Here is an 11,508-nt window from a genome sequence, read left to right on the forward strand (position 1 = left end):
AGGTCACACAGCTGGTAACTATTGCAAGCTCAGGTTTGTTTTAAAGCATACATCCCTTTCACTACATAACATAAAGAAAAATTTACTCTTTTCTCTCCCCAGGTTATAATGTTTCAGGGTTTCTCACTGCTATTACACAGTTGTTTTGCATGTAGAAAACAGATGCGTGACTTGATAGGTCATGACATGGAGGAAATTTAAATGTGGAAAAAGTGAAAGAAGAGAATATGAAAAAACTACATACTGTATGATTTCAACTACATGACACACTGGGAAATGAAGACATTTAAATATCAGTAGTTGTCAGGGATTAGGGGAGAGGGAAGGATGAATAGGTGGCACACAATATTTTTAGGGTGGTGAAACTACTCAGTATGATACTATAATGGTGAATACACATTATACATTTATCCAATGTATAATATTATAAATGTATTATACATTTATACAATGCACAACACCAAGAGCTGACCCTAAGGTAAATTATGGACTTTGGGTGACGTATTAATTTAGATTCATCAACTGCAACAAAGGTACCACTCTGGGGGGGAATACTGATAATGGGGAGAGGTTATGCACGTGCAGGTGTAGAGTGTGAGGGAAATCTATGTACCTTCATAACTTTTGCTGTGAACATAAAACTGTGCCAAAAAAAAAAAAGTCTACTAAAAAACAAGCATAAAGAAAATGGTGAAACGGTGTAACCTGAGAGAAGAGTAAGGAAAAATAAATCTGCAAAATAATTTATCTGCCTAGCACTATAGAGTGCAAAACACGAAGTCTAAGTCGGACAACTTGTGCTGACGCCCTGCTTGCTCACAAAGTTACTAGGTGACCTTCAGCAACCTACCTCACCTTTCTGGCGTGCTCAGTCGCTTCAGTCATGTCTGACTCTTTGCGACCCTATGGACTATAGCCCATCAGATCCCTCTGTCCATGGGATTTTCCAGGCAAGAATAATGGAGTGGGTTGCCATGCCCTCCTCCAGGAGATCTTACCGACCCAGGGATTGAACCGGTCTCTTGCACTGCAGGCGGATTCTTTACCTATGAGCCACGGGGAAGCCCTCACCTTTCTGGATCTCCGTTTGAAAATGCTTTAAAATGTGCCGGTTAAAATGATCTCTAACTTCTTTTCCGGCCCTAAAATCACAGCTTTATACCTAAGGATCCACCCCTACTTTCTCTTTCAACCCAGAACCACCACCCTCGCCTAAACCTTGTTCTTACTCAACTGCATACTTTCTGACGTTCCCGCTGGATCTTAAAACACAGCAACTGGTCCCCGTGACGGCGAAACTAAACAGAGGGGGTGGAAGACTGAACTCTGAGGGGGGAAAAATGTACGTAAGCCCAGAAGTTCCACAGCCACGGGCAGTAATGTGAAGAAGGAAGATACGGATGGGTAAAACTGACGCTACGTAGCGACGGCGGAAGCGGGAGGAGGGTGGGGTGAGGCCGAGAGCCGATTGGATGGCTGAGGAGGCGGGGCCTACGCTCACAGCGCTAGGAAGAACGAGGGAGGAACCAGGGATGCTGCGCGCGCGTCTCTCGCTGGTTTCTGCTCCCTGGCTTCCCTTCCCCGGAGGCTGGAGGGCGGGTCGTCGGGCGTGCCGACGCCGGGTGACGTCACAAGGGGCGGGGCGACCCGAGGGTCCTGCGGGCGCGCGGGCGCGTTCCGCAGTCGGTGTTTGGGACGCTGGGTGTTCGGTGACTCGGTCTCTGCTCCGGGTTCGCTGTTACAGCCCAACCCTCCCCGGAGTCCGGGACGGACAGGGCACGCGCCCGTGTCTGTGTGTCAGCGGGACTCAGGACAGAGGCGTCCTCTCGCTGCCTTTTTTTCTTCCTTTTATCCAAAGAAGGGGGCAGTTCTCACGCTTGCCTTCCTGTCGCCCCGTTGGGAGCGGGGTTGGTGTGCGGAGTGGTTCGTCTTTTTTTCTTTTAAACTTGTGAGCGCTTTTTTTTTTTCCCCTCCCCCTTTTTTAGGCTCAGTGCCGTCTGGACTGGTTTCCTCGGTCCCTGACTAACCGCTTTCTCCCCCTTCTCTCGCCACCCCCGCCCAAGGTCGCCCCTCCGCCCTCGCCCCTGGCCCGGGGTGGGTGGGAAGCTTTGTCCGGCTCCCTCCCCACCCGAGTCTCCGCAGCGTAGCCGCACCTGCCTCAATATGAACGGGGTCAGGGACCCCCCTCTTTTTATAAAAGATATTAAGCCCGGACTGAAAAACTTAAATGTCGTCTTTATTGTCCTGGAGATAGGTAAGTGAGGTCCGCAGCCCGCCCCGCCGCCCTGTGCGTCCCGGGACAGGAGGGAAGGGCACCGCCGCTGCGAGCCCGGGGCTCCCCTCCCCCTCTCCTCCCTCGCTTCTCCCCTCCCCCATCCACGTGGCCCCGTTGGCCCCCGCCGGCTCGGTAGCCCGCCTGCGGCGAGAACCCGGGGCTCTGCCTCTACCCACCACCTTTCAGGTGCATTTTGATCCCGGAGGAGGAGTTAGCTTTTTGGAAGTCCTCATTATCTAATACACCCCTCCCCCTTTGATTTTTAAATTTTTACAGGACGCGTGACCAAAACCAAAGACGGCCATGAAGTGAGATCATGCAAAGTAGCAGATAAAACTGGCAGCATCACTATTTCCGTGTGGGATGAAATCGGAGGTCTTATACAGCCAGGGGATATTATTCGGTTGACCAGAGGGTAGGTGTGCTTAAAAGGGTTGGGGAATGAGTGCGCCTCCAAAGTAGGAGTCTGCAGAATCCGAGTTGGCTGACGCCCGGCTCCTTGGCAAGTTCTGGATAAAGTTTAGTGTTTTCTGTGGGCCACTCCGAGGATTTTTGAGCCCCATTGATATTAACCTGAGATGGTGGACGGCATTGGGATGTAACACCTTTGCCTTTAAAAGTTTCCCAGTTTCAGCTGGGAATCTAGCCACACCTTGTTTACAAATTAGGTAGGTTTTTAAATACCATTCTAGAATTATTCAGTCTTTTTAGTAGACTATTAAAACTGACATAGTTAATATTTCATCTTTTTTCTATATAATGTAGTTGTCACTTAGTTTATTTCCCCAACCTTTCCCCCTTTTAATAACTTTTGAAGTCTACCCATGTTTTATTTGTATACACATTTAGACCGTGTGTACTTAAATTGAGGTTGTAGCTGGAGAATTTAGCCGGTTTTGTAGTGTGTCAAATTTGTACACGGATGTAAAAATTGAAAGGAAGTTTACAATATCTGGAAGGTACATTCTTGAATATGATTCCTTTTGCCCACTGTTGTAAGGTCAGTGTTGCACAAAAACCAGAATGTTGTGCAGAAAATGTTTGACAGAAAGATATCTATGATACCTCTGTCCAAAAGAGTTACTTGGCAGACTGGTTTTTAAAAATAGTTTAGTACATTCTTTTGGAGGGGTGGTGGGGGAGGTTATAAGTTAGACTGCGTTTACCAAGATTTACCAAGTTTTTAACTTAGATAAAATGCTAGAGAAGGATCTTTAGATTTTGGAAGCTTTTTGGTTTACAGAATTATAATAATTCATTGGTCATAACTGTAGGAAAAGTGGGTGGAGATTGATGTTAGCTTAGTGAATAGAATCTCAGAAAAGTGTTGGATCACCCTGAAAGTAGGAACTTAAGAGCCCTTTAATAGTATCTTACAGGTCTTACAGCACCTTCAGGAAGTGAGGCAGAGTATCATCAAAGAAGGAAGTGAGAGTCAGGACTTAGACATTTTTTTCTCATACACTGTGACTCATGACACTGGTTAAGTCTTTTAAACTTCCACAGTTTTAACTTGCACAAAAGAGAATTTCTACCAGGGAGGGTAGGGTGAAAATTAGCATCATTAAAGTTTTTTGGCTGCCAAAGTATCTCATCCAGTGATTAGAAGTTATTTTATACACTATAAACAGCTTCTCATTTCGATTATCGCATATTTGCACATTAAATACTTAGATGTGTCCATCAAAAAAACTGTGGAAAAACTGTCAGTAGCCAAGTAGTATCTGTAGGATCTTAAGAAGTATAGTTACCGAGGAGTACAGTGTAAAGAAAAGTTCAAACCCAAAGAAATCTACTATTTTCTAACTTCTGTTTAATCTTGAAGTTACTACGTTTTCTCAACTTTTCTGTAAAATGGGAATCCCAGGTGGTGCTAGTGGTAATGAACCTGTCTGCCAGTGCAGGAGACATTAAGAGACATGGGTTCAGTCCCTGGGTTGGGAAGATCCGCTAGAGAAGGATATAGCAACCCACTCCAGTATTCCTGCCCGGAGAATCCTATTAACAGAGGAGCCTGGCAGACTACGACAGTCCGTGGGGTCACGAAGAGTTGGACACAACTAAAGCAACTTAGCACGCATACCTTACTTACTAAAGTAACATATCCAGTGGAGTCTGGCCTATTTGTAAGGCCCTTAAATTCTTGTTAAATCTAACAACAGAAGCTTTGGAAGAAAGGTATACATCTCAATAATAGTAATTTGAATATTGACATGCATATCAGAAAATCCTGCAAACATTGATCTCATTCCTGAAATAAGTGAAAGTTAAATGTTTTAGTGCTGTAATTCATGGGATTGCAAAGAGTCGGACACAACTGAGCGACTGAACTGAACTGTTTTAGTTGCAGTAAGTTCAAATTTTCTCTCAAAGTAGGTGTTAATTTTTACCTTAATAAGGGAAGATATTAGTGCACTGTCTCCTCAGTTAGTTTTTTGTGTAACAGTGATGAATGGAATCTTTAATAAATAACATTTACTAAATGAGAAGAAATACATAATGTGAGACTAGAAGAATTTTATTAACTTGTATTAAAAGATAAACCATCACTGTACTTAGTTAAGTAATGCTTGGTTTTAATGTATCTTTCTAAATCATGAAACTTAATAGTAGTTGTACAAAGAAACAAGCCTTGGGCTTATTTTATAATACTAACATTTTTCATAGATTTGTGTATAAGATTATTTTGTCTAATGGTACTATTTGAATTCAAAATTGTTTACATGTTCAGCTGTTGTTGCTAAAAATAGGGAATTTGGAAAAACAAATCAGTGTAAGATTATGATCTTAGTTTTTTAGCCCCTTCCTTGATTAAATATACTGAATTTTTAGTAACTTAGGAATAACACATGCTAGCCTGTTTTTAGAGGCAAAAGAAAAACTATTTTACCAATATCTGGTAGACCAATTACGTAAGTGTAAAATTAAACACTGGGATGTAGATGTTATATGTCCTGTGATTGAATAAAGTAATTTCTGATTAAGTCTCTGTAGTTTGAAAGTTCTCCCTTTGTTAATTGACTAAAGATGTGATCTTTGGAGTATAATAATGCTTCCTTTGCAAAAAGACTTCTATTTTCTAGGGTTAGTTATTTAATTATATCAAAATTTGGCAGTAGATTTTTCTTCACATTTAGTAAGTAACAAGTTAATCAATGGCAGAGACAGGGCTTGAGCCCTACCTGCACCCCAGTACAAAAAACACAGTATAAAAATTTACTGAAGTCGAAGGAAACAGATATTTCCATAGAACTGATGTTTCTTTTCTTCCTAGGTATGCATCCATGTGGAAAGGATGTCTGACACTTTATACTGGAAGGGGTGGAGAACTTCAGAAAATTGGGGAGTAAGTATTAAAATATGTTTCATATAATTGAATAAATTACAGATAATATCAACAGAATAACTGGTAGGTATGAAGTATGCACCTCTTTTTTGACTGGTAGACTGAATGCTTCCAGCAGCTTAACTTTCTGTGTATGTGCTAGTTGAACAGCTATCAGTACTGTTTCCTGTGGTTGAGAATGTCAGTTTTTCCTGGCAAAGAGCATTAAGAAGCTGAACTTGAGACGATCCCCCGTGGGACCATTTCTGTCGGCTTTGGGAACGTTTATCTTTCAGGTGTCACAAGTACCATTTGAAGTAAACTCTGTCATCTAGTGAATTTTCAGTTAAGAAGCTGAGTATTAGTTTTAGGCAGTAAGTTTAATTTTTCTCTTTCTCTGTTTATGGGTGAATATGTACCCATATGTAAAGGGACTTGAAGCAGTGACAATTGAAGTCCTGTATTTATCCAGTCTAGGTACTGGACAGGCTGCCACAGTGTGAGCTTCCTAAACTACTACCATGGTAATCTCCACCTTGACTTGGAGGAACCATCCTCTCTAGGGGTGTAAAGGTAGTTCAGTCTCCACACTGGCCTAGACATTTGGGATGTACTCATGAAGTATGGTGTAGGCAGTGAACCAGACCATTAAGTCCATTCTACTTGGTTTATGCCTAGGACACCTACTTAATATCTATCAAAATAGAGGATATCTAAAGGGAGAAGCCACAAATGGCACCAGAAAACAAAGGAAGAATGTTTTCTATACTGCAGGCATAAGATACTTTGGGAAGAATAAGCAGTCTTTGAGCTTTTTTTTTTTTTTAAGCTTTTAAAGATAATAAATTGGTAACACTGCTTCCGCTAGGAGGAAAATTAGAGTTCACTTCTGTTCATATTTAGAGTAATGCTAGAGCAATGTGCTATGAGAGGTCTTAGCGTTAGTATTACAGAAAGATGTCGGATTCTGACTCAACCTTCACATACATGTACAGTATTTATAATAATGGAGGTCAGTTACATGAAGAACCACTGGAGGTCACTCAATGCATAGTGACTTTGTGTTGGGGTCAGTATAGGAGTTACCAAAACTGATTTTAATTTGTGGGTTGAGCTAAGAAATGCTTATGTGTAATGTTAACTAATATATACCATAGTCAGTTGATAAGGCTTGGGATAAACTGTTTTCTTGATAGCCAGTTGTCTTTTATTAATGCCTGTAAAATCCACTTTTAACCTTGAATGATTATCTTTGCAGATTCACAGTGATTGGTCAAAGAATGACTATGACTGGATGAGAGTGCGTGAGTGGATCAGTGCAAATCCATCACCACTGCTGGAAAAACCACTCTGGAACCCTATACATGGTTCAGAGGCATCAGTCAGCCTGTGTGGAAAAATAGGACAAAGATGTGTTTCTGTGTCCTTGATCTTTGACATTTAATTTTTGCAGTACAGAATTAGAACTAAAATACAAAATAGAATGTTTTTTAACATTGTCGACAATCAAGTATTTGAGATTTTTTTTCCTAATGAAACAAAGCTTTTAGGAAGTTTTATTGTAAATGAATAGAGTTAGCATATTGCTGTTTGGTTAATTCATTGACATCTAAGTTCTTTATTCCTGTCAGTTATGCATACTATATAAAGGTTGATTATTTCAGAAATCATTCAAATTGTCCTTTATTGTCTTTCAGATTTTGTATGGTTTATTCAGAATTGCCAAATTTCAGTGAACCTAACCCAGATTATCGAGGACAACAGAACAAAGGGGTAATTAATCCAAATGTATTGTCTGTTTTTATGATTAGGCTAATTTGACTGTGTAATATAATTCTATGGCTAGGTTTCCAAGCTTTTCATATCCTAAGTATAATGGAGACAGTTTTAAAAAGAATCTTTTAAAGGTCATTTTCATTTTATGTGTTTTGTGAGTCTGTATAGGATCTGAAATGGTGCTGATGAACCTATTTGCAGGGAAGGAATGGAGACAAAAACGTGGAAAATGGACTGATGGACAGAGTGGGGGAAGGAGAGGGTGGGACGAATTGAGCAAGTAGCATTGCGATATATACATTACCGTGTGTAAAACAGTTAATGGGAAGCTGCTGTATGACACAGGGAGCCCAGCCTGGCGCTCTGTGACAGCCTTGGAGGGTGGGACTGGGTGACTGGTGGGAGGGAGGTTCAAAAGGGAGGGGACACACACACACACACATACAATAGTTATGTCAGATTTGAGTTGTACAGCAGAAATCAATACAACATTGTAAAGCAATTTATCCTCCAATTAAAAATAAAATTTAAAAATTGTTTTAAAAAGCCTTGAAATTAAAAAAAAAGAATGGATGCATTGTTATATATTTGTTTTGAAATCTTCATTTGATTAAGTTAAAACTTTTTTTTTACAGGCACACAATGAACAGAAGAATAATTCCATGAATAATAGTAACAATGTGGGTACAGGTACATTTGGACCAATGGGTAAGATTTTTTTTTTTTGGGCGTATTTGTAATCAGGTATAAGAATTAAGGGAATCTCTTATGCAAAAAAAATTGTCTTTAGGCAAAAATTAGAACTAAAAGGGAAAGTACTGTGAAAGAGGGAATTCTCAAATAACTAATTTTTCTAGAAAAAACTGATACCCTCTTAAGCTAATTTATTGTGCACATTCTGTATTTAAACATTTGGACCAGTTACTGGGAACACAGTGATTAAGAAATTAAGTTTTGATGATGCATTATGTTATTTCTTGTTGATTTTTACAGAATTTCTATAGTAATTATTATTATTTTTTTAATAGAAATTCTAGTAATTATTTACCAGGAAGTCCCCTGGTGGCTCAAAGGTTAAAGCATCTGCCTGCAATGCAGGAGACCTGGGTTAGATCCCTGGGTCAGGAAGATCCCCTGGAGAAGGAAATGGCAACCCACTCCAGTATTCTTGCCTGGAGAATCCCATGGACGGAGGAGCCTGGTGGGCTACAGTCCTTGGGGTCGCAAAGAGTTGGACACGACGGAGCGACTTCACTTTCTTTCTTTCTTTCTAGTAGTTATTTATAGTAGATTCAGAATAACTGGTTATTTTTGTGTACTGAAAGCAGTTTATCCTCAGATTAATAGCTCACCTTAGTTTTTCATATGCTAATAGCTGGCCTTTACCCCTCAAAAACCCTCAAAGGTCAATGGCTCTTATATCCTTGTTAAAGGTCTTTTGAAGCCTTTATTCTTAAAGACTTAGGGAAAAGTCTGTTGTGATTGGAATTCATTAGGGTGGCTGAGGGCTTCTCTGGCTGCTTAGACTGTAGAGAATCCACCTGCAATGCAGGAGACCTGGGTTCAATCCCTGGGTTGGGAAGATCCCCTGGAGAAAGGGCATAGCAACCTATTCCACTATTCCTGCCTAGAGAATCCCCATGGACAGAGGAGCCTGGTTGGACTGAGGTCTGTAGGGATGCAGAGTTGGACACAGCTGAGCACACAGCACAGTGTGGCTGGAATTTACTTGACCTGTTGGCTACATGTTTTGGCACAGCTCTGATGATTGTTATGTTGTGGGAAACTTTGCTGTTTTTTCCTTTAAAAAGTTAGAATTATAGTCTCTCTCTTAAAACATTACTAACCTTATTTGAACCAAATGCCAATACTTATATACTATTTTTCTTTTACTTTTTCCCTCAATACAGGTAGTACATTATCTATGCTTTTTTCCTACTTTGTTACTATCTCATTCAGTTCCCCAAGTTGTTCTTTTCCCCTACTCCTTACTGATACAAGCATCAGTTAATACATTTGAAGTAAATACTCATTTGGAAAAACGTAGAACTCACACTGATTTTTTTTTCCAGTAGTTTACAAGTAAAGGTGTTTGTTTTCCATAATATTCTTATAAGCATTAATAGCATGTGTTGGAACTTCAAATAGATGTAATTCTGTCTGAAAATGATGATTTTTTTTTATATTCTTTCTTAGGAAATGGGGTTCAGACTGGCGCAGAAGCGAGGGGATGCCAATTTTCATATGCTGGTAGAAGCAATGGCCGGGGACCTATAAATCCACAGCTACCAGGAACAGCTAATAATCAAACAGTCATGACCACAATAAGTAATGGCAGGGACCCTCGGAGAGCCTTTAAAAGATGACCTATGCTAAATACTCACATGTAGTTTTTAAACTACATGCCCTACTTGAACACTTATTGCACTTTTATTTATTGTTAACTGTGAAAACTGTCCTTTATCTGTTTCTTTTTATGTTTTTGGTTTGTTAACAAGAGTGGTTTGTTTTTTATAGAAGAACTATTAAGCTGCTCGAGTCTCCTATTGAAGAATGGGAACACTCTGAAGAATAGGGGCATTTATTTTTAGAGCAAAAAGATCTTTGGATATCCTCTAAAAAACCTGCACCCATTTCATGGGTGAGTTACTTATGCCATCAGCATTTTAGCCTCTATGAGTCTGTCTTCTATATAAATTTTGTAATATTTAAAATAAGGCTTAGTGGGAGATGTTCTTTTGTCTTAAATACAGATATTGCCAACTGAAGCAATAACCACCAAAAAAACAAAAATCTGGTCAATGTTAACAGCAATTTTTGAGTGTGACTCCAGGGAATGATTGACTTCTTGAGTGACTGCCATTAAGATTTTTCAAGGACTGAATCATCCTAAACTCGTATTTTATTACCAAAAAGCATATTCTTTATCAGAATTATGGAACAGAATGTGATCTGCATTATGAAAAATTTTTAGAAGGAATCTAAATTTATTTTAGGGTAGTCCTATTAATATTTATCAGCTTTGTGCATTACACTGAATGGAAATTTAAACCTGAGGCCTTGAATGTTTATTTTTTGAAACTACCGTGTCAAATATTGAAATTTAATTTGAGGGAGTTATAAAGTGATAGTAAACATTGATCTAACTTTTACAAATTATGGTAGATAAATATTATAGTGAAGGCAATTCAAATTGAATTTATGTAGAAATATTCAGTCTTATATAGGGTCCTGGGTACTTGCAGAAAATCGGCCTGGAGTGAAAATCCTACGTACGTACTTATTTGAAGGGAGTGTGTGTGTGTGTTTATTGTCAAAATTTCTGAACACAATTCACAAAGCCTTATAAGCAGAAGTTAAGAAATGGCTCTCTCAAAGAAGCAAATACAGCTTTATTTAGAAATATAAAGGTTAAATTTACTCATATGATGTTAAATGGTGTCCAGTTCCACTTTTCACTGTAGGGTGGATAACTGGAAAATTTTTCCTTTGTCAGAATTAAACTCTTCTTTAAAATTATCTCTTGAATAAAATTTGCATTAATGTTAACAGACCTACCTTATTTTTGCTCTTTTCATAATTTACAGTGGAGAGCCAGTACTTTTTTTTTTTAACTGTAACTGAAGTCATGACTTCAGCCTGTGTGTGACTCCTTAGCTCTGTATTTATTACTTTGTCTTTTTTCTCTCACCTCAAATAGCAAAATAGTTTAAGTATGCTTTGTTTCCTGAAAGTGCCATGGCGTTTGAATATAAAAATCTGTGCCAGATATTTATTTGCTTTAATCCAGTTTCTAACAGCGTGCCACATATCAGGCACTGTGTCGGTAGTGTTAAGGGGTAAATGAAGTAATGAATAAGCTCAAGAAGTTTCTTTATGGTACTTAACTGACTGGGGATTATATGTTATAGAAATGTTTTCACATACTGATTATTATAGTTCATTTGGTTTTGTGGCTAGTATTTTTTCAAGATGTTCACAAAATTACAGATGTTTGAAGTAAAAAATTGCAAATTAGTTTTTTTTTTTTTTTTAAATCTTTAAGGGTAGGAGCCCCTAAGACTGAGTTATTTGTGGGAGATTAGTATTAAAGGTGATTTTGAATGAAAGAATTTTAGAGTTTAAAAAAAAA

The 11,508-nt window shown here is 39.1% G+C and overlaps 1 protein-coding gene across 7 annotated transcripts in view; it reads left to right on the forward strand.

Moving 5' to 3' along the window:
* Positions 1–549: 549 nt before the first annotated feature.
* The window catches only part of NABP1 (nucleic acid binding protein 1), a 31,575-nt gene continuing 20,616 nt past the window's right edge, over positions 550–11,508 (forward strand). For 2 of the 7 annotated variants that reach the window (XR_009741152.1, XR_009741153.1), the window contains exons 1-8: positions 1,649–1,948; positions 2,064–2,254; positions 2,552–2,690; positions 5,550–5,621; positions 7,298–7,373; positions 8,012–8,084; positions 9,573–9,704; positions 9,894–10,017. Coding sequence is in view for 3 of the 7 variants with exons in the window: in XM_061440599.1 (XP_061296583.1) it covers positions 2,164–2,254; positions 2,552–2,690; positions 5,550–5,621; positions 7,298–7,373; positions 8,012–8,084; positions 9,573–9,704; positions 9,894–9,967 (657 nt within the window). In the remaining 4 variants the exon portion in view is untranslated. Of the gene's footprint in view, positions 1,949–2,063; positions 2,255–2,551; positions 2,691–5,549; positions 5,622–7,297; positions 7,374–8,011; positions 8,085–9,572; positions 10,930–11,508 lie in introns of those variants that run through there. The other 5 variants (XR_009741151.1, XR_009741149.1, XM_061440599.1 and 2 more) reach the window with 4 other exon arrangements.

The sequence above is a fragment of the Bos javanicus genome, chromosome 2 (assembly GCF_032452875.1).
Source record: "Bos javanicus breed banteng chromosome 2, ARS-OSU_banteng_1.0, whole genome shotgun sequence".
Taxonomy (NCBI): domain Eukaryota; kingdom Metazoa; phylum Chordata; class Mammalia; order Artiodactyla; family Bovidae; genus Bos; species Bos javanicus.